At 42.6% G+C, this 23,742-nt stretch overlaps 1 protein-coding gene across 1 annotated transcript in view; it reads right to left on the bottom strand.

Moving 5' to 3' along the window:
- The window catches only part of LOC135511563 (fibulin-7-like), a 33,815-nt gene extending 15,976 nt beyond the window's left edge, over window positions 1-17,839 (bottom strand). The window contains 3 exon segments of the mRNA XM_064933049.1: window positions 5,492-5,668; window positions 11,221-11,383; window positions 17,386-17,839. Of these exon segments, the coding sequence (XP_064789121.1) occupies window positions 5,492-5,668; window positions 11,221-11,383; window positions 17,386-17,463 (418 nt within the window). The 5' untranslated portion in view covers window positions 17,464-17,839.
- Between the last annotated feature and the right edge of the window lie 5,903 nt (window positions 17,840-23,742).

Below are 23,742 nucleotides of genomic sequence, written 5' to 3'. Positions count from 1 at the left end.
AACTATCTAGAAGAGATGTGTACTGTTTTATAAACATGAAGAAAAGGTTACTCCTCTAGCTTGGAAACGTAATCCATTACAACAAGAATGTCTCTTCAAGTGCAAAGTGGACAAAGTTAGAAGAAAGCTGTCTTGCTCTTGAGAGTAGTGGCTCTATCAGGGGATTAAGAATAACACACACACACCCTACTCTACCCCCCAGCCTGTATCCAGCGCCACCTCTCTCTAGATTGGTGGAATACCTGGAGCAGGACTACTGAGGTCTGCCAAATTATTCTACTGCTGGAGGAAGAATAACACAAACACAGAGGGTGACCTTTTCTGACCTGGAGCGGCCAGCTAAAAGGGAGAAGGCAGCCGACCGGCCAGCTAAAAGGGAGAAGGCAGCCGACCGGCCAGCTAAAAGGGAGAAGGCGGCCGACCGGACAGCTAAAAGGGAGAAGGCAGCCGACCGGACCATTAAAAGGGAGAAGGCAGCCGACCGGACCATTAAAAGCGAGAAGGCAGCCGACCGGACATCTAAAAGGGAGAAGGCAGCCGACCGGACATCTAAAAGGGAGAAGGCAGCCGACCGGACAGCTAAAAGGGAGAAGGCAGCCGACCTGGACAGCAAAAAGTGAGAAGGCAGCCGACCGGACATCTAAAAGGGAGAAGGCAGCAGACCGGACATCTAAAAGGGAGAAGGCAGCCGACCGGACATCTAAAAGGGAGAAGGCAGCAGACCGGACATCTAAAAGGGAGAAGGCAGCCGACCGGACATCTAAAAGGGAGAAGGCAGCAGACCGGACATCTAAAAGGGAGAAGGCAGCCGACCGGACATCTAAAAGGGAGAAGGCAGCAGACCGGACATCTAAAAGGGAGAAGGCGGCCGACCGGACATCTAAAAGGGAGAAGGCGGCCGACAGGCGAGCTAAGAGGGAGAAGGCGGTCGACTGGCCAGCTAAGAGGGAGAAGGCGGCCGGCCGGACAGTTAAGAGGGAGCAGGCGGCCGGCTGGCCAGCTAAGAGGGAGAAGGTGGCCAGCTGGCCAGCTAAGAGGGAGAAGGCGGCCGGCTGGCCAGCTAAGAGGGGTTCCTAGTCCTCACACAAACAGACAAGTGGAGCAGAAGAAAAGTTCCATTATTCAGTCTGGAGCTCAGATCCCTCCCTGAATGAAACCATTAAATGTCTCAGTGGACTCAGAAAACACCTGTACAGTACTAGACCACATTCCAGAACAGGGCACATTCTCCTTCCCCTCTACATGCTGCTGCTATTCCACCATAATAACCACTACATCCTAAATAGAACAATTTTCCCTTGTGCAATACTTTAGACTTGGGCCCATAATTTGTGCACTACATAGGGACTATGATGTAATTTGGGACACACTCCAGGACTGGCAGCAGGGCTACTGTAAAAAAAAACCTTCTTGTGTTTCTGTTTCTTCCTACAGTCTCTTTGTTTTGGGGTTCCAGGAAGCAGAGGCTCAGGCCATGCATGCCGTCATTACAGCACCACGGCCCATGGTCTGATAGCATGCAGCTATGTTAAGCATGCTATTGATGGCTCACATCTCTGTCCGGACATCGCTACAGGCAGAAGCCCAGACATTCCAAGGCTGTGTAACAAATGGCATCCTTTTCACTGTGCACTGCTTTTGACCAGGGTATAGGACTCTGGTCAAAAGTAGTGCACTAAATAGGGTGTCATTTGAAACATATCCCAAGTGATTCAGTCAGTTCAGTCAGAGTGTTCTCAGGTCTCTATGTAAAGGGGTTCAGTCAGTTCAGTCAGAGTGTTCTCAGGTCTCTATGTAAAGGGGTTCAGTCAGTTCAGTCAGAGTGTTCTCAGGTCTCTATGTAAAGGGGTTCAGTCAGTTCAGTCAGAGTGTTCTCAGGTCTCTATGTAAAGGGGTTCAGTCAGAGTGTTCTCAGGTCTCTATGTAAAGGGGTTCAGTCAGTTCAGTCAGAGTGTTCTCAGGTCTCTATGTAAAGGGGTTCAGTCAGTTCAGTCAGAGTGTTCTCAGGTCTCTATGTAAAGTGGTTCAGTCAGTTCAGTCAGAGTGTTCTCAGGTCTCTATGTAAAGTGGTTCAGTCAGTTCAGTCAGAGTGTTCTCAGGTCTCTATGTAAAGTGGTTCAGTCAGTTCAGTCAGAGTGTTCTCAGGTCTCTATGTAAAGGGGTTCAGTCAGTTCAGTCAGAGTGTTCTCAGGTCTCTATGTAAAGGGGTTCAGTCAGAGTGTTCTCAGGTCTCTATGTAAAGGGGTTCAGTCAGTTCAGTCAGAGTGTTCTCAGGTCTCTATGTAAAGGGGTTCAGTCAGTTCAGTCAGAGTGTTCTCAGGTCTCTATGTAAAGTGGTTCAGTCAGTTCAGTCAGAGTGTTCTCAGGTCTCTATGTAAAGGGGTTCAGTCAGTTCAGTCAGAGTGTTCTCAGGTCTCTATGTAAAGGGGTTCAGTCAGTTCAGTCAGAGCGTTCTCAGGTCTCTATGTAAAGGGGTTCAGTCAGTTCAGTCAGAGCGTTCTCAGGTCTCTATGTAAAGGGGTTCAGTCAGAGTGTTCTCAGGTCTCTATGTAAAGTGGTTCAGTCAGTTCAGTCAGAGTGTTCTCAGGTCTCTATGTAAAGGGGTTCAGTCAGTTCAGTCAGAGTGTTCTCAGGTCTCTAGTGTTCTCAGGTCTCTATGTAAAGGGGTTCAGTCAGTTCAGTCAGAGTGTTCTCAGGTCTCTATGTAAAGGGGTTCAGTCAGTTCAGTCAGAGTGTTCTCAGGTCTCTATGTAAAGTGGTTCAGTCAGTTCAGTCAGAGTGTTCTCAGGTCTCTATGTAAAGGGGTTCAGTCAGTTCAGTCAGAGCGTTCTCAGGTCTCTATGTAAAGGGGTTCAGTCAGTTCAGTCAGAGCGTTCTCAGGTCTCTATGTAAAGGGGTTCAGTCAGAGTGTTCTCAGGTCTCTATGTAGTTGGTCTATACATCGCTACCTGTCCTGTGGTCTGGTGGCCCCTGGGGAAGGCAAATTAGCACCATGGAGGAGCCCAAAATACAGTAAGCTCTCAGAAGCAAAGACCTCCCACTCTCCCTCCCTAGTCCACAATACAGTTAATCCACAGAGCTAAAGACCTCCCTCTCTCCCTCCGTAGTCCAAAATACAGTTAGACCACAGAGCTAAAGACCTCCCTACTCTCCCTCCCTAGTCCACAATACAGTTAGTCCACAGAGCTAAAGACCTCCCTCTCTCCCTCACTAGTCCAAAATACAGTTAGACCACAGAGCTAAATACCTCCCTCCCTCCCTCCCTAGTCCAAAATACAGTTAGTCCACAGAGCTAAAGACCTCCCTCTCTCCCTCACTAGTCCAAAATACAGTTAGTCCACAAAGCTAAAGACCTCCCTCTCTCCCTCCCTAGTCCAAAATACAGTTAGACCACAGAGCTAAAGACCTCCCTCTCTCACTCCCTAGTCCAAAATACAGTTAGTCCACAGAGCTAAAGACCTCCCACTCTCCCTCCCTAGTCCAAAACACAGTTAGTCCACAGAGCTAAAGACCTCCCTCTCTCACTCCCTAGTCCAAAATACAGTTAGTCCACAGAGCTAAAGACCTCCCTCCCTCCCTCCCGAGTCCAAAATACAGTTAGACCACAGAGCTAAAGACCTCCCTCTCTCCCTCTAGGCCAAAATACAGTTAGTCCACAGAGCGACCTCCCTCCCTCCCGAAAGACCTCCCACTCTCCCTCCCTAGTCCAAAATACAGTTAGTCCACAGAGCTAAAGACCTCCCTCTCTCCCTCCCTAGTCCAAAATACAGTTAGTCCACAGAGCTAAAGACCTCCCTCTCTCCCTCTAGGCCAAAATACAGTTAGTCCACAGAGCGAAAGACCTCCCACTCTCCCTCCCTAGTCCAAAATACAGTTAGTCCACAGAGCTAAAGACCTCCCTCTCTCCCTCTAGTCCAAAATACAGTTAGTCCACAGAGCTAAAGACCTCCCTCTCTCCCTCTAGGCCAAAATACAGTTAGTCCACAGAGCGAAAGACCTCCCACTCTCCCTCCCTAGTCCAAAATACAGTTAGTCCACAGAGCTAAAGACCTCCCTCTCTCCCTCCCTAGTCCAAAATACAGTTAGTCCACAGAGCTAAAGACCTCCCTCTCTCCCTCTAGGCCAAAATACAGTTAGTCCACAGAGCGAAAGACCTCCCACTCTCCCTCCCTAGTCCAAAATACAGTTAATCCACAGAGCTAAAGACCTCCCTTTCTCCCTCTAGTCCAAAATACAGTTAGTCCACAGAGCTAAAGACCTCCCTCTCTCCCTCTAGGCCAAAATACAGTTAGTCCACAGAGCTAAAGACCCAGATACTCTGCCCTCCTATACTTCTCTCTCACCCTCTCTTTCTTTCTCTCTCCCTCACCCTCTCTTTCACTCCTCCTCTCTCTCTCCTTCCTTTCTCTCTTTCTCTCACCCACTCGCTACCCCTCTCTCTCTACCCCTCTGCCTCGACCTCTCTCTCAACCTCTGTCTCCCTCTGCCTCTCCCTCTTTCTCTCACCCGCTCTCTCCTCTTCTTCATTCTTCCTCTCCTTCCCTCTCTCTTCCGGCGTCATCGATCTTTACATGTCTACAGGACCCTCCATCTGAAGAGACTACTGTAGATTCTAGAATAACAATGGGTTGGTGTTGCAGATGGCAGCTTTCTGTCCAGTAGAGTTCTTTCTACAGAGTAACAAACTAAACATGCCCAAATGAACACGACCCAGGTTAAGTGTGCATAGTCACATTGCATTTACCCAACAGTGAGTGTTTGTGTAGCCGCTGCAGCCGCTCTGACCACAGTTTTAACATCTTCACAGGCCAAATTGTGAAGAACAGGATGGGTGTTTACAGTCATAGTGATGTCTGTAGTAAAAGCTAAGAATTTACAGGTGAATGGATGGATCTCTACTGTGCAAACACATACTGTGAAAACACAGCCCCAATACATAAAAGCACTCTGATATAACGTCAGCATGTAGTTAACATTTTTCCCTGTTACCTTCCCTCCTTACACTTTACGAACACCCTTTCTCCATCTCTCCCTCACCATCTCTCTCTCCCCAGCTCCCTCTCTCCCACTCTGTCCCCCTCTCTGCTCTCTGTCTCCCTGTAATACCAGTAAATTCCTGTGCATTGTGAGGACAGAGGCCATGGCAGCAGCAGTATTGAAATAACAACCGTGTGAGACCTTTACAGTGACTGGCTGCTGTAAAACTAAAGTCCTTTTAAAGAGGAACGTGTGTGTAGGAGACAGCAAAACAACACACTGACAAAAGGTTGTGTTGGTGGAAACTGCAATCTAAAGAGTGAGATGGGCTCTGGTATCAGGTGGACAGACACATTGAAACATTTATTAAGTTACTGGCCAAATAGAGGTATGGTGGAGCAGTGTGTGCCAGTCCATCTCTTCATGATTTCCTCAGCCCAGCATTACCTAAAGTGATGTGTGTTTGTCTATATTATCTGTTTGGACAAACAGACCAACAGTACTGTACCTTTACCTTTACAGATGGTGTTGACACCGCTCCAACTCCCGTTCTCCTGACACACACGTGTCTCGGGGCCCACCAGGTGGTAACCATGGGCACAGGTAAAATGGACCTCATGACCGATGAAATACTTGGAGCCAAACTTCCTCCCGTGGACAGGGGCTTCCAGGGAGGGGCAAACGGACGGAGCTGAGAGAGAGAGGGGAGGGACGGAGGGAGGGAAAGAAAGAAGAGGAAGGGAGGGGCAGGGAGAGAGAGAGAAGGAGAGAGAGGATTGTCACATGTATGCATACGGAGTCGTGCACCCAGCATACTGTGGTATTTAGTGTCTGTGGACATACGCAGACACTAAATGCCTCGTTTCATCCAACAATACCAGCTCTATAACAAATAAAACTTCAAATAGTTATGAAAAAAAAAGAATTTTATTGAGACAAGCTACTACAAATAATGGCATCAATAATACAAAGGCAGCACACAATTGTCCAGAATTAACAGCCAAGGTGTTCATGTAATTACATCAGTATGTGCTGCTTTTCTAAATCTATTCAAATAAAGATGTCTGACTTCTAGTACAGTATAGCTTACGAGTTATTAAAATAAAGAGCTTTGCCTTCTAGTACAGTACAGCCATCACTGGTATGGCAACTAATCGGCCACCAACCTCAAGGCACTACAGAGGGTAGTGCGTACAGCTAAGCTTCCTGCCATCCAGGACCTCTATATCAGGCGGTGTCAGAGCAAGGCCCTAAAAATGGTCCAAGACTCCAGCCACCCTAGTCATAGACTGTTTTCTCTGCTACCGCACGGCAAGCAGTACCGGAGTGCCAAGTCTAGGTCCAAAAGGCTTCTTAACAGATTCTACCCCCAAGCCATAAGACTCCTGAACCGCTAATCAACCGGCTACCCAGATCCCTCTTTTACGCTGCTGCTACTCTCTGTTTATAATGTATGCATAGTCACTTTAACTCTGCTTACAGTGCCTTGCAACAGTATTCATCCCCCTTGGCGTTTCTGCCATTTCATTGCATTATCACCTGTAATTGAAATACATTTTTATTTGGATTTCCTGTATTGGACATACACAAAATAGTCCAAATTGGTGAAGTGAAATTAAAAAAAATAACTTGTTTCAAGAAATTGTAAAAAATAAAAACAGAAAAGTGGTGCGTGCATACAGTATGTATTCACACCCTCTGCTAAGATCTGGTGCAACCAATTACCTTCAGGAGTCACATAATTAGTTCAATAAAGTCCACCTTTGTGCAATCTAAGTGTCACATGATCTCAGTATATATACACCTGTTCTGAAAGGCCCCAGAGTCTGCAACACCACTAAGCAAGGGGCACCACCAAGCAAGTGGTACCGTGAAGACCAAGGAGCTCTCCAAACAGGTCAGGGACAAAGTTGTGGAGAAGTACATATAAGGGTTGGGTTATAAAAAGATACTGAAACTTTGAACATCCCACAGAGTACCATTAAATCCATTATTAAAAAATGGAAAGAATATGGCACCACAACAAACCTGCTAAGAGAGGGCCGCCCACCAAAACTCACAGACCAGGCAAGGAGGGCATTAATCAGAGGCAACAAAGAGACCAAAGATAACCCTGAAGGAGCTGCAAAGCTCCACAGTGGAGATTGGAGTATCTGTTCATAGGACCACTTTAAACCGTATACTCTGCAGAGCTGGGCTTTACGGAAGAGTGGCCAGACAAAAGCCATTGCTTAAAGGAAAAAATAAGCAAACACGTTTGGTGTTCGCCAAAAGGCATATGAGAGACTCCCCAAACATATGGAAGAAGGTACTCTGGCTAGATGAGACTAAAATTGAGCTTTTTGGCCATCAAAGAAAACACTATGTCTGGAGCAAACACAACACCTCTCATCACCCCGAGAACAACATCCCTACAGGGAAGCATGGTGGTGGCAGCATCATGCTGTAGGGATGTGTTTCATCGGCAGGGACTGGGGAAACTGGTCAGAATCCAAGGAATGATGAATGGTGCTAAATACACAGAAATTCTCGAAGGAAACCTGTTTCAGTCTTCCAGAGATTTGAGATGGGGACGGAGATTCACCTTCCAGTAGGACAATGACCCTAATTATACTGCTAAAGCAACACTGGAGTGGTTTAAGGGGAAACATTTAAACATCTTGGAACGGCTTAGTCAAATCCCAGACCTCAATCCAATTGAGAATCTGTGGTATGACTTAAAGATTGCTGTACACCAGCGTTACCCATCCAACTTGAAGGAGCTGGAGCAGTTTTGCCTTGAAGATTGGGAAAAAAATCCCAGTGGCTAGATGTGCCAAGCTTATAGAGACATTCCCCAAGAGACTTGCAGCTGTATTTGCTGCAAAATGTGTCTCTACAAAGTATTGACTTTGGGGAGGTGAATAGTTTTCAGTTTTTTTGTGTAGTTCCTTGTTTTGTTTCACAAGAAAAACTATTTTGCATCTTCAAAGTGGTAGGCATGTTGTGTAAATCAAATGATACATTCGCCCCAAAAATCAATTTTAATTCCAGGTTGTAAGGCAATGAAATTGGAAAAATGCCAAAGGGGGTGAAAACTTTCGCAAGCCACTGTACATGTACATATTACCTCAATTACCTCAACTAACCAGTGCCCCCACACACTGACTCTGTACCGGTACCCCCTGTATACAGCCTCGCTTGTTATTTTACTGCTGCTGTTTAATTATTTTCATTTTTATTTTTTTACCAAATAGTTATTTTTATTTGTTTTTCTTAACTTCTTAAAGCATTGTTGGTTAAGGGCTTGTAAGTAAGCATTTCACTGTAAGGTCTAAACCTGTTGTTATCGGCACATGTGACAAATACAATTTGATAAGTTATTAAAATAAAGATGTTTGACTAGTACAGTACAGCCTATGAGCTTAAAGTAAAGTAATTTCAAGAGAGGACGAGTGAGAGAAAGTGAAATAAACAATAAAGAAAATTAACAGTAAACGTTAAGATAATAGTTTTTCACTTTTGTTTATTATCTATTTCACTTGCTTTGACAATGTAAACATATGTTCCCATGCCAATAAAAATAGAAATTTTATTGAGCGAGAGAAACATACAGACAGACAGTCTCCTCAGTCTAGCGCTGATGAATAACTAATTTCACCAGTTTTCACAATAGAACAGAATAGTACAGCATAGTATATACATAAATATAACAGAATAGAACAGGATAGTATATACTTAAATAGAACAGGATAGTATATACTTAAATAAAACAGAATAGAACAGCATAGTATATACTTTTTTATTTTACCTTTATTTAACCAGGCAAGTCAGTTAAGTACAAATTCTTATTTTCAATGACAGTGGGTTAACTGCCTGTTCAGGGGCAGAACGACAGATTTGTACCTTGTTAGCTCGGGGGTTTGAGCTTGCAACCTTCCGGTTACTAGTCCACCACTCTAACCACTAGGCTACCCTGCCGCCCCTTAAATAGAGCAGGATATATATACTTTAAAAAAAAACAGAACAGAACAGCATAGTATATACTAAAATAGAACAGGATAGAACAGCATAGTATATACTTAAATAGAACAGCATAGTATATACTTAAATAGAATACCATAGTATATACTTAAATAGAACAAGATAGTATATACTTAAATAGAACAGGATAGTATATACTTAAATGAAACAGAATAGAACTGGCTCTGAAAGAAGCACCTGATGATAGCCTAACTAGTTGTCTGGAGAAGAAAAAGTTGAACCAAAGGGACGGGGTGGTAAACTGGACAAACACACAACCACCATAAGATCAACGCATCTCACATTGACCCAATGCACTTCCTGAGGTGTATGTGCTAAAGGGCCAAAAGCAGGTCAAAGAGAGTTCGGATGCCCTTGAGTGGTATGTAGAAGCTTGGGTTTCAGTGGTAAACTTGAACTTTAAAATGTGTCTCCTTTTTTATTTATTTTATTTTATTTCACATTTATTTAACCAGGTAGGCGAGTTGAGAACAAGTTCTCATTTGCAACTGCGACCTGGCCAAGATAAAGCATAGCAGTGTGAACAGACAACACAGAGTTCCACATGGAGTAAACAATTAACAAGTCAATAACACAGTAGAAAAAAAGAGAGTCTATATACATTGTGTGCAAAAGGCATGAGGAGGTAGGCGATTAATTACAATTTTGCAGATTAACACTGGAGTGATAAATGATAAAATGGTCATGTACAGGTAGAGATATTGGTGTGCAAAAAAGCAGAAAAGTAAATAAATAGAAACAGTATGGGGATGAGGTAGGTAAAATTGGTTGGGCTATTTACCGATAGACTATGACCAGCTGCAGCGATCGGTGAGCTGCTCAGATAGCAGATGTTTGAAATTGGTGAGGGAGATAAAAGTCTCCAACTTCAGCGATTTTTGCAATTCGTTCCAGTCACAGGCAGCAGAGAACTGGAACGAAAGGCAGCCAAATGTGGTGTTGGCTTGAGGGATGATCAGTGAGATACACCTGCTGGAGCGCGTGCTACGGGTGGGTGTTGCCATCGTGACCAGTGAACTGAGATAAGGCGGAGCTTTACCTAGATTGACCTGGATGAACTGGAGCCAGTGGGTCTGGCGACAAATATGTAGCGAGGGCCAGCCGACTAGAGCATACAGGTCTCAGTGGTGGGTGGTATAAGGTGCTTTAGTAACAAAACGGATGGCACTGTGATAAACTGCATCCAGTTTGCTGAGTAGAGTATTGGAAGCTATTTTGTAGATGACATCGCCGAAGTCGAGGATCGGTAGGATAGTCAGTTTAACTAGGGTAAGAGTTTGGCCATGTGAGTGAAGGAGGCTTTGTTGCGGAATAGAAAGCCTACTCTAGATTTGATTTTAGATTGGAGATGTTTGATATGAGTCTGGAAGGAGAGTTTACAGTCTAGCCAGACACCTAGGTACTTATAGATGTCCACATATTCTAGGTCGGAACCATCCAGGGTGGTGATGCTAGTCGGGCGTGCGGGTGCAGGCAGCGAACGGTTGAAAAGCATGCATTTGGTTTTACTAGCGTTTAAGAGCAGTTGGAGGCCACGGAAGGAGTGTTGTATGGCATTGAAGCTCGTTTGGAGGTTAGATAGCACAGTGTCCAAGGACGGGCCGGAAGTATACAGAATGGTGTCGTCTGCGTAGAGGTGGATCAGGGAATTGCCCGCAGCAAGAGCAACATCATTGATATATACAGAGAAAAGAGTCTTGTTGATGTATTTATCACAACACCAGGAAGGGGGAGATTTGGATTGTATAAAGGCACATTACCATGTAGTAAACAATACCATAATTTCCCCAAAACCCAATGATGGTAGACCATACACTACTGTCTTTCTCTAACACTCCTCCCCTTCCCCTCTGGTTAGAATGTTATGTCTCCACAGTAGAGAGGAGAACATTCAGACACTCTTGAAGACAATGGAAGTGGAACAGGCCAGGAGCAGACTAGGTGGCCTTTCTCTCTAACCAAGGTGCTTCAAAAGAGACGAAAAGTGAAGAAAATTGAAGGTCAATCGAAGTAGATTTCTGTTTTCAATATTAAAGAAGCATTTCCAAAATCTCCTTCAATTAGCTCCAGTTTTCTCCTCTATTGATTAATCTTGTTTAGAGAGAGCAAGACAGCGACAAGAACACCTAGACTGGTCCCAGATCTCTACATAGCTATAGAAGACCTTCATGTCAGGTGCGGCAGAGTGGTGGAGAATGGTCATTCTCTCTGTCTACTCACCAGCCGACTGATCGGCCTGCGGTAGCTTGGACACAGAGTTCTGTAGGGTTGCCAGTTTGGACTTCATGATGCGTAGTCCCTCTGTGAATCTCATCTCCTGTCCCTTCAGAAACTTCTCCATCTGACGGAGAACACCAACCAACTGGTGTTTGTCCATGCAGTTCTGGAGACAGAGACATACAGTACATATGTTAATATAGCAGAACAGAAAAGTTTACAACTGTCCATGCAGTTCTGTAAAATAAAGAAATATATTACTGGTCAAACATGAAAACAACATACCAATTACAGTTGAAGTCAGAAGTTTCCATACACCTTAGCCAAATACATTTAACCTCAGTTTTTCACAATTCCTGAAATTTAATCCTAGTAAAAATTCTGTGTCTTAAGTCAGTTAGGATCACCACTTTATTTAAAGAATGTGAAATGTCAGAATAATGGTAGAGAGAATGATTTATTTCAGCTTTTATTTCTTTCATCACATTCCCAGTGGGTCAGCAGTTTACATACACTTAATTAGTATTTGGTAGCATTGCCTTTAAATGGTTTTACTTGGGTCAAACGTTTCGGGTAGCCTTCCACAAGCTTCCCACAATAAGTTGGGTGAATTTTGGCCCATTCCTCCTGACAGAGCTGGTGTAACTGAGTCAGGTTTGTAGGCCTCCTTGCCCGCACACACCTTTCAGTTCTGCCCACAATTTTTTACATAAGATTTCAGGTCAGGGCTTTGTGATGGCCACTTCAATACCTTGACTTTGTTGTCCTTAAGCTGTTTTGCCACAACTTTGGAAGTATGCTTGGGGTCATTGTCCATTTGGAAGACACATTTGTCACAAAGCTTTAACTTCCTGACTGATGTCTTGAGATGTTGCTTCAATATATCCACATAATTTTCCTCCTCATGATGCAATCTATTTTGTGAAGTGCACCAGTCCCTCCTGCAGCAAAGCACCCCCGCAACATGATGCTGCCACCCCCGTGCTTCAAGGTTGGGATGGTGTTCTTCGGCTTGCAAGCCTCCCCCTTTTCCTCCAAGCATAACGATGGTCATTATGGCAAAACAGTTATATTTTTGTTTCATCAGGCCAGAGGACATTTCTCCAAAAAGTACAATTTTTTTGGTCTTGGCTGATTTCTTTTGATTTTCCCATGATGTCAAGCAAAGAGTCTCTGAGTTTGAAGGTAGGCCTTGAAATACATCCACAGGTAAACCTCCAATTGACTCAAATTATGTAAATTAGCCAATCAGAAGCTTCTAAAGCCATGTCATTTTCTGGAACTTTCCAAGCTGTTTAAAGGCACAGTCATCTTAGTGTATGTAAATGTCTGACCCACTGGAATTGTGATACAGTGAATTATAACTGAAATAATCTGTCTGTAAACAATTGTTGGAAAAATGACTTGTGTCATATACAAAGTAGATGTCCTAAACGACATGCAAAAACTATAGTTTGTTAACAAGAAATTTGTGGAGTGGTTGAAAAATGAGTTTCAATGACTCCAACCTAAGTGTATGTAAACTTCCGACTTCAAGTGTATATGTAAATCAAGAAGCACTTACCAGTAGTACATACCGGTAACCAGGAAATGAGAAACTCTGGAATGTTGGCTTTCAGTTTACCAAGCCACAACTTATTTCTAAGTCACACATAACTGGTCAAATAACAGTCAGCCATGTTTAATATCCATTTAATGGGAAGCATATAAATAAACCATGATTTGCAATATGACAGTATTACTACATAATTAAAAAGAGAAAACGACAATAAATAACAACTTCCAATAAAATCCACAGTACATGTAATCATCATAAAATGTGAGTAGAGGCAGGTATGATTTAACAAGCAAAGGACAGCTGTGGTACTTAATGACATCACCCGATCAACGCCAAGTCTCCATCCCAAGTGGCACCCTATTCCCTATGTAATGGATTTTGACCAGAGCACTATGGGTCTTGGTCTAAAGTAGTGCACTATATAGGGAATAGGTTGCCATTTGGGACACAAACCAAATTGAACTTTAGAATGTCTGGTGGTGGGTGGGTTCTGTGGTGGCTGTAGTTACAAAAGCTGACATTCCGCCAGTGTTCCCTAGCATTTTCATCAACCGTTACCAAAACAAATCACAATCCAATTCCACAGCTGCACAGGTATCTGGGTTTCCAACAAGACCAGTAACATGTTCTGAATATCTTTGTATTGTTATTATTATATAATGTGGCCACGTGGTTATGAATTCAGACTTAAAAACAAATCCACAGCTGCAAGGTTCTTAACTCCCAACAAGACCAATGTAAAATCAGGAATGTAATAATTACTGTTTTATTGTTATACTGTGGCATGCCATCAGGTTATGGAAGATGCAGAAGTCATGATATTGTTTATTAAGATTCAGAAGTCATGATATTGTTTATTAAGATTCAGAAGTCATGATATTGTTTATTAAGATTCAGAAGTCATGATATTGTTTATTAAGATTCAGAAGTCATGATATTGTTTTTACGATTAAGATCATGATAGAAGTCATGATATTGTTTATTACGATTCAGAAGTCATGATATTGTTTATTAAGATTCAGAATGTCGTTTATTAAGATTCAGAAGTCATGATATTGTTTATTACGATTCAGAAGTCAGAAGTCAGTGATATTGTTTATTAAGATTCAGAAGTCATGATATTGTTTATTAAGATTCAGAAGTCATGATATTGTTTATTAAGATTCAGAAGTCATGATATTGTTTATTAAGATTCAGAAGTCATGATATTGTTTATTAAGATTCAGAAGTCATGATATTGTTTATTAAGATTCAGAAGTCATGATATTGTTTATTACGATTCAGAAGTCATGATATTGTTTATTAAGATTCAGAAGTCATGATATTGTTTATTAAGAAGAGTCATGATATTGTTTAGTACGATTCAGAAGTCATGATATTGTTTATTAAGATTCAGAAGTCATGATATTGTTTATTACGATTCAGAAGTCATGATATTGTTTATTACGATTCAGAAGTCATGATATTGTTTATTAAGATTCAGAAGTCATGATATTGTTTATTAAGATTCAGAAGTCATGATATTGTTTATTAAGATTCAGAAGTCATGATATTGTTTATTAAGATTCAGAAGTCATGATATTGTTTATTAAGATTCAGAAGTCATGATATTGTTTATTAAGATTCAGAAGTCATATGTTTTATTAAGATTCAGAAGTCATGATATTGTTTATTACAATTCAGAAGTCATGGTATTGTTTATTAAGATTCAGAAGTCATGATATTGTTTATTAAGATTCAGAAGTCATGATATTGTTTATTAAGATTCAGAAGTCATGATATTGTTTATTACGATTCAGAAGTCATGATATTGTTTATTAAGATTCAGAAGTCATGATATTGTTTATTAAGATTCAGAAGTCATGATATTTTTATTAAGATTCAGAAGTCATGATATTGTTTATTAAGTCATGATTGTTTATTAAGAGAAGTCATGATATTGTTTATTAAGATTCAGAAGTCATGATATTGTTTATTAAGATTCAGAAGTCATGATATTGTTTATTAAGATTCAGAAGTCATATGTTTTATTAAGATTCAGAAGTCACACCCTGGATTCATCCCATACAGTCAGTAACCCATGTTAACCCTTCTGGCCTCTGCTGTCTCCGCTAGCCCTCCAGCCTTGGTACTCACCTGAAGGAACATGTTAGAAGATGCCATGCCTCTCTCTCTCTCCTCTCTCATCCCTTCTCACTTCTCCACTTTTTTCTTCTTCTCCAGTGGCAGACCATACAGCAGCTGGACCAAAGCTGTTTGGCAGATGTCTATCAGTCAGACATCTGTCCAGAACCTTGGCCCTCTGTATATTTTGTATGGCAAGAGAGACACAGGTTGCTTCCCAAATTACACCCTATTCCCTATATAGTGAGTTACTTTTGATCAGAATCCATACAAAGTTATGCACTATATAGGTAATTGGGTGCCATTTGGGACACAACCACAGACTCCTTGGATAACAATGACTGAATGGACCAGCTTTGTATTCCGTTTCAGCACATAGCCTGGATGCAATGAGCCTATGAACAGTGAGCTATTTGAGAGCAGGCTACTTACTGACAGATAAGCCCATTCCAAAGGCTCAGAGAACAGTGAAATGGCAGTTTGCTAATCCTTTTCAATAATAATAACAAGTCTGTAGAAAAGCATAATGTCAGGTGAAGCCATACCTTACATACTTGAAATGACACTTACCTAACCTTAACTGGTCACATGTGTTTCTGCCCTTGAGGCAGAGCTGCCCTTAGAACAAGATGGAATAAAGAAAACTCCAATCTGCATCCAATTTCTAAGGGTTCTCAGAGGTGGACTGCCCAAGAGTCCTATACTTCAATCCCCTCCTATTTTCTTTGACATCTCTTCCCCCATTGGCTAAAGGGGAATGCCAACAGCTGACACAGTAGTGGACTCATATTCATCCTAGCAACACACACACACACACACAACCCCCACACAGACACACACACACACACGTACACACACATAACCATACAACACACACATACCCACACATCACACATCCCCACACAACACACATACACAACACACACACACACAACAATATGAACAGTAGACTCATATCCAAATGGATTGTTTTAGACTCCTGGCCAAAGACGCCAAAATGAATCCAAGAGTCAGTGATCATGGCTTCCCTCTTATAAACTTTCAATGGGTAATTTACCACACTCAATGGGACATTTGTGTCATCCTGTAAGCACAGTCCTTCCTCATTTCTGATGAGGACATTGATAATAATAGTAGGCGACAAGCTCAAATCATGGCTGAACCTGGAAACAGAACATGTGTAACAGTTTAGCTTCCGTCCCTCTCCTCGCCCCTACCTTGGCTCAAACCATCGACAACAGTCACCCTCGAAGCATCGTTACCCATCACGTCACAAAAGCCGCAGAGCAAGGGGAACAACTTCTTCAAGGTCTCAGAGTGAGTGAAGTCACCGATTGAAACACTGTAAGTGCGCACCACCGCTAACTAGCTAGCCATTTCACATCGGTTACACATGGATAGCAATCCCAAGTTATGGGTTGTTTTGTCTGAGGCAGAACATGAAGAACTAAGTTTACAGTTAACAAAACACTTGCAACACATATTTATACAGGTCTAGGTATGTTAATGTAGCCTACTTTTCTGACCCTAACATAAAGAGTTGTGATGAGTATGGAAGTCCAGAGAGCGCATATGAATACAAATAAAAAAGACCCTTGTGTTAAGAACCACAAATTATTTTTCTCTCTTGATCACGACATAATCAAAAGTTGTGTTTTCGAGATAATGTCAGGATGCTGCCTTGTAGGCTGTTTCATAGGTAAGGCTTATTGCAGGGAGCCTAATTCACTAGCTAGCTAGTTCGCTCACAAGACTAACCAAGCTGCGTTGTGGCTTGCATGTGATTGGCTGTGGTCTTGGGAGTTGCACCGCCTGGGAGACGGGACTGCCTGTCAGGCATCGTTCAGTGCTGAGCAGTATTTGTCGGTAATAAAGCCTTTTTTATCTATGCATGGTCACTGTACCCCCGCACATTGACTCGGCACCAGTACCCCTTGTATATAGCCTCGTTATTGTTATTGTATTATGTTACTTTGTATTAGATTTGTTTTACTTTAGTTTATTAAGTAAATAGTTCCTCAACTCTATTTATTGAACTGCATCGTTGGTTAAGGGCTTGTACGTAAGCATTTCAATGTAAGGTCTACACTTGTTGTATTCGGAGCATGTGACAAATAAAATGTGGGTTTTTTTGTGGGGAAAAATGTATTCTGATTGTCTGAACCTGGCTCCCAAGGGGTGGGCCTGTGCCCCCCCCCCCCCCCCCCCCAAGCACACCCATGGCTGCACCCCTCCCCAGTCATTTGAAATTCATAGATTAGGGTTTAATGTATTTATTTTAATTGACTGATTTCCTTCTATGAACTGTAACTCAGTAAACTCTTTGAACTTGTTGCATTTTGCGTTTTCATTTTGTTCAGTATAATTTGTGCAACACTTTTCCACCGACATATTCTTCAACATCATTAATCTCTAAACATGTTGTAAGCATGTAGCCTAATGTTACCATGCACTTGTCCACATATGGTAATGTGTAGGCTACTAACCTGTCCGCCACCATGGCAAGTATGGATAGCTGTCACGCATAGCAAAAGCAAACTGCTGCGCAGCACTGATAGTGCCATAACTTTAAATCCAACTGAATTGATGTTGGATGATGTCCGAGTTTTAGTGGAATTTAGTCAGGTGTTTAAATAATAGAAAACCAACGAAATCCACTCCGATTTCCGACGCTCCTCTGCAGTTTGCTCAACTGAACTGGCAGTTGGTGGACTCAGGATGGGATGGAAGACCCTGCTCGTCAGAAGCGCGTTGTGGTGCAGAGCGACCGTTGGGATGCGGTGCCGTGCGCTTTTAGATGGGCTATGATGATAGTGAACCTAAATCTACTACCTAACCCTAATTGACGACTCCTAGACTTTGAAAAGCGATTAAATGGATCATGTGAGAATAATCCCTCCCACCGCTCGACAACACATTTGCGTCACTCTCTCCAATGTTCTGTCCTTCTCATAGGCTGTGACGCGATCCCCAGACTCAGACGGCAGAATAGAGCAGGCAACTATCTTTGAGTTCATGGGGTGGAACAAAACTATTGCTATGGGAGTTCTTATGTCGGGGGAGCTATTATTATACAGTGACAGCGATCAATTTACAGCAAGTCATTGCAGAAGTTGATTAGTGAGTTTGTAAACTTTATTTGCGGGTAAAGGGGGTGCTTTGCCATTTAGCCTTAGGATGGAATTATTTTCATTAGGCCAAATCAACTCCCCATTATTAATATATGCTGTAATGCCTTTGTCCCGTTACATTAATTAATAGGAAAACATCAAGGGAGTGGAGCAGGTATACGCCAAACAAACATGTTACTGCGCAATAACGCATTCATAGCCTAATAATGCATTCAGCTAAATTATTGTTTTGTTATACCCCAGAAACCTAGCATACTGGTTTGGTTGAACAGCATAATATTTAGTCTAGAAGCAGCATGAAACTGCTCGAATCTGTTTATGGTCTTGTTCACTTTTGAGTTTGGTTGAAGCGACACCCGCTGGTGGTACCTAGAACAACCATTCTAGTGCGCGAATATACCTACATTGACGCAACGCCTTCTCCCACCAGCCCCTCTCACCTCTCAATTCAATTCAATTTGACGTCATTGACCTTTAAGTCTACATATCGATTTATCTTAGACGTTATAATTTCTTCTTCCTTGGTTATTCTCTACAGACCTGTTTCAGTTGAGATATGCACCTGTTTCAGTTGAGATATGCACCTGTTTCAGTTGAGATTATGCATTTACAATTCCAATTGTTGTTTACTAATGGGGGACTCAAAATGTGCGTGAATCGTGCAGTCCCAAGGCAGAATACCATATTAAATATCCTCTCTCTTTCCCAGCACCACTCCCCTTCCAGTAGCTCCAGTTCTGACAGCTATGACTTCTCCCTGGAGAGACCGAAGAGACCAGAGAGAGACAGGCCCAAGAACAAGAAGAACCAAAATAGGCCAGACCGTGGTGACTACAATGGCCAGTCAGCTCAGGTAAATATTTCTCAGGTAAATATTATTTTCTAACATTTATACACATTACAATTCATAAGCATTTAGAACATTTATAATACAAAAAAAATGTATGAGCATTCAAATCAAATCAAAATCAAATCAAATGTATTTATATAGCCCTTCATACATCAGCTGATATCTCAAAGTGCTGTACAGAAACCCAGCCTAAAACCCCAAACAGCAAGCAATGCAGGTGTAGAAGCACTGTGGCTAGGAAAAACTCCCTAGAAAGGCCAAAACCTAGGAAGAAGCCTAGAGAGGAACCAGGCTATGTGGGGTGGCCAGTCCTCTTCTGGCTGTGCCGGGTGGAGATTATAACAGGACATGGCCAAGATGTTCAAATGTTCATAAATGTCCAGCATGGTCAAATAATAATAATCACAGTAGTTGTCGAGGGTGCAGCAAGTCAGCACCTCAGGAGTAAATGTCAGTTGGCTTTTCATAGCCGATCATTAAGAGTATCTCTACCACTTCTGCTGTCTCTAGAGAGTTGAAAACAGCAGGTCTGGGACAGGTAGCATGTCCGGTGAACATGTCAGGGTTCCACAGCCGCAGGCAGAACAGTTGAAACTGGTGCAGCAGCACGGCCAGGTGGACTGGGGACAGCAAGGGGTCATCATGCCAGGTAGTCCTGAGGCATGGTCCTTGGGCTCAGGTCCTCCGAGAGAGAGAAAGAAAGAGAGAAAGAGAGAATTAGAGAGAGTATACTTAAATTCACACAGGACACCAGATAAGACAGGAGAAGTACTCCAGATATAACAAACTAACCCCGACACATAAACTACTGCAGCATAAATACTGGAGGCTGAGACAGGAGGGGTTAGGGAACACTGTGGCCCCATCCGATGATACCCCCGGACAGGGCCAAACAGGAAGGATATAACCCCATCCACTTTGCCAAAGCACAGCCCCCACACCACTAGAGGGATATCTTCAACCACCAACTTACCATCCTGAGAGAAGGCCGAGTACAGCCCACAAAGATCTCCGCCACGGCACAACCCCATGCGGGGGCGCCAACCCAGACAGGAAGATCACATCAGTGACTCAACCCACTCAAGTGACGCACCCCTCCTAGGGACGGCATGAAAGAGCACCAGTAAGCCAGTGACTCAGACCCTGTAATAGGGTTAGAAGCAGAGAATCCCAGTGGAGAGAGGGGAACTGGCCAGGCAGAGACCGGCCAGGCAGAGACTAAAAGTTCAAAATCATTTACCTCTATTATATTACAAGTATTTATAGGCATGTGCAGTACCTTCAGAAAGTATTCATACCCCTTGACGTATTCCACATTTTTTGGTGTTACAGACTTAATTGAACATAAATTCAAAAGCAGCAGTTACTCTTCCTGGGGTCCATCAAAATGAATGCAGTTTATACAATTTTTAAAACATAACAATACATTGACAGATTTCACAACACGCTGTGTGCCCTCAGGCCCCTACTCCACCACTACCACATATCTACAGTACTAAATCTATGTGTATGTAGAGTGCGTATGTTATGTGTGTGTGTGTGTGTGTGTGTCTGTGCCAATGTTTGTGCTGCTTCACAGTCCCCGCTGTTCCATAAGGTGTTTTTTTTTTTTTTATCTAATTTTACTGCTTGCATGTGTTACTTGATGTGGAATAGAGTTCCATGTAGTCATGGCTCTATGTAGTACTCTGTGGCTCCCATAGTCTGTTCTGGACTTGGGGACTGTGAAGAGACCTCTTTGTGTCATGTCTTGTGGGGTATGCATGGGTGTCCGAGCTGTGTTTTTAAACTACTGTCACACAGCCCGGACACCCATGCATACCCCACAAGACATGCCACAAAGAGGTCTCTTCACAGTCCCTCAACATGTACCTCTCGTAAATAAAATTAGTGATGAAGTCAATCCCTCCTCCACGTTCAGCCAAGAGAGATTGACATGCTAAAATTAATATTAGCTCTCTGTGTATATCCAAGGGACAGCCATGCTGCCCTGTTCTGAGCCAATTGCAATTTTCCTTTTTCTTACACCTAACCACAAGACAGAAAAGTAGTCAAGGTGCGACAAGACTAGGTCCTGTAGGACCTGCCTTGTTGATAGTGTTGTTAAAAAGGCAAAACATCGCTTTATTATAGACAGACTCCCAATCTTAGTTACTCCTGCATCAATATGTTTTGACCATGACAGTTTACAATCTAGTGTTACTCCAAGCAGTTTAGTCATCTCAATGTTCTCAATTTCCACATGATTTATTACAAGATTTTTGCCGCTCTTTGTTGAGTGTTGATTTTGCCGCTCTTTGTTGAGTGTTGATTTTGCCGCTCTTTGTTGAGTGTTGATTTTTTTCGCTCTTTGTTGAGTGTTGATTTTTGCCGCTCTTTGTTGAGTGTTGATTTTTGCCGCTCTTTGTTGAGTGTTGATTTTGCCACTCTTTGTTGAGTGTTGATTTTGCCGCTCTTTTTTGAGTGTTGATTTTGCCGCTCTTTGTTGAGTGTTGATTGTGCCGCTCTTTGTTGAGTGTTGATTTTTGCCGCTCTTTGTTGAGTGTTGATTTTTGCCGCTCTTTGTTGAGTGTTGCAGTCATTTCAGTTGCTATAGTACCTGACATGTTTAGTGTTGAGTCGTCCACATACATAGAAACTCTGGCTTTACTCAAAATGTTCAAAAGCAAGGGGCCTGTCACTCCCTGACCTTAGAGATCCTTCTTTTTGTTGGTTAGGTCAGGGTGTGACTCGGGTGGGAAAGTCTGTTTTCTATTTCTTTGTTTTTGGCCGTGTGCGTGGTTCCCAATCAGAGGCAGCTGTCTATCGTTGTCTCTGATTGGGGATCACATATAAGTTGTCCTTTTCCTTTTGGGTTTTGTGGGATCTTGTTTTCTGTTTAGTGTCTGTATCTGACAGAACTGTGCGCTTTTGTTTTCACTTTTGTTATTTTGCTTGAGAGTTAAAAAATTAAATAAAATCATGAACACTTTCCACGCTGTGCTTTGGTCCACTCTTTTTGACGAGAGCCGTTACAGGGCCTAAACAGCTACCCTGGGGAATTCATGATTCTAACTGGATTATGTTTGAGAGGCTTCCATTAAAGAACACCCTATGTGTTCTGTTAGACAAGTAACTCTTTATCCACATTATAGCAAGGGGTGTAAAGCCATAACACAAGTTTTTCCAGCAGCAGACTTTGATTGATAATGTTAAAGCTGCACTGAAGTCTAACAAGATAGCCCCCACAATCATTTTATCATAAATTTCTCTCAGCCAATCATCAGTTATTTGTGTAAGTGCTGTGCTTGTTGGGTGTCCTTCCCTATAAGCATGCTGAAATTATGTTGTCAATTTGGTTACTGTGAAATAGCATCTGGTCAAATACAATTTTTTCCAGAAGTTTACTATAGGTTGGTAACAGGCTGATTGGTCGGCTATTTGAGCCAGTGTAACCGAAGTGAAATGGCTAGCTAGTTAGCGGTGGTGCGCGCTAATAGCGTTTCAATCGGTGACTTCACTCACTCTGAGAACTTGAAGTAGTTGTTCCCCTTGCTCTGCAAGGGCTTTTGTGGAGCAAGGGGTAACAATGCTTCGATCGTGCTTGATGTCAATGTGTGCAGAGAGTCCTTGATTCAAGCCCAAGTAGGGGCGAGGAGAGGGACAGAAGCTAAACTGTTACACCAGTAAAGGGGGCTTTACTATTCTTCGGTAGCGGAATGACCAGCTTCCCTCCAGGCCTGAGGGCACACACTCTCTAGTAGGCTTAAATTGAATATGTGGCAAATAGGAGTGGTAGTATTGTCTGCTATTATCCTCAGTAATTTTCCATCTAGATTGTCAGACCCTGGTGGCTTGTCATTGCTGATAGACAACAATAATTTTTTTACCTTTTCCACACTGACTTTACAGAATTCAAAAGTACACTAAATGTCTTTCATAATTTGGTCCGATAAACTTGGATGTGTAGTGTCAGCGTTTGTTGCTGGCATGTCATCCCTAAGTTTGCTTATCTTACCAATGAAAAGTCATTAAAGTAGTTTGCAATATGAGTGGGCTTTGTGATGAATGGGCCATCTGATTCAATGAATGAAGCCGAGTTGGCTTTTTTCCCAAAAATTTAATTTAAGGTGCCCCAAAGCTTTTTACTATCATTCTTTATGTCATTTAACTTTGTTTCATAGTGTAGTTTATTTTTATTAAGTTTATTCACATGATTTCTTAATTTGCAGTACGTTTGCCAATCAGTTGGACTTAATTGCCTACCTTTTGCCCCATCCCTCTGTCACGTTCTGACCATCGTTCGTGTGTTTTCCTTGTTTTAGTGTTGGTCAGGACGTGAGCTGGGTGGGCATTCTATGTTGTGTGTCTGGTTTGTCCGTTTCTATGTTAGGCCTGATATGGTTCTCAATCAGAGGCAGGTGTTAGTCATTGTCTCTGATTGGGAACCATATTTAGGTAGCCTGTTTTGTGTTGGGTTTTGTGGGTGATTGTTCCTGTCTTTGTGTTTGTGGCATCAGATAGGACTGTTTTGGTTGTTGCATGTTCCTTGTTTTGTAGATTGTCATACTTTCATCTTTATTAAAGATGCACAAAACTAACCATGCTACATTTTGGTCCGCCTCTCTTTCCCCACAAGAAAACCATTACAGAATCACCCACCAACCAAGGACCAAGCGGCGTGGTAAACAGAGGCAGCAGGAGAAGCGACAGGTGCAGCAGGAGCAACAGCAGCAGCAGCAGAAGCAGCAGCAGGAGAAGCAACAAAGGCAGCAGCAGAAGCAGCAGCAGGAGAAGCAGCAGCAGGAGCAACAGCAGCAGTGGGAGAGGCTGCACTATTTGGAGGAATGGACTTGGGAGGAGATCCTTGACGGGAAAGGACC

Source organism: Oncorhynchus masou, chromosome 24, assembly GCF_036934945.1.
Source record: "Oncorhynchus masou masou isolate Uvic2021 chromosome 24, UVic_Omas_1.1, whole genome shotgun sequence".
NCBI lineage: Eukaryota > Metazoa > Chordata > Actinopteri > Salmoniformes > Salmonidae > Oncorhynchus > Oncorhynchus masou.
This window is presented reverse-complemented; position numbering and strand designations above follow the sequence as displayed.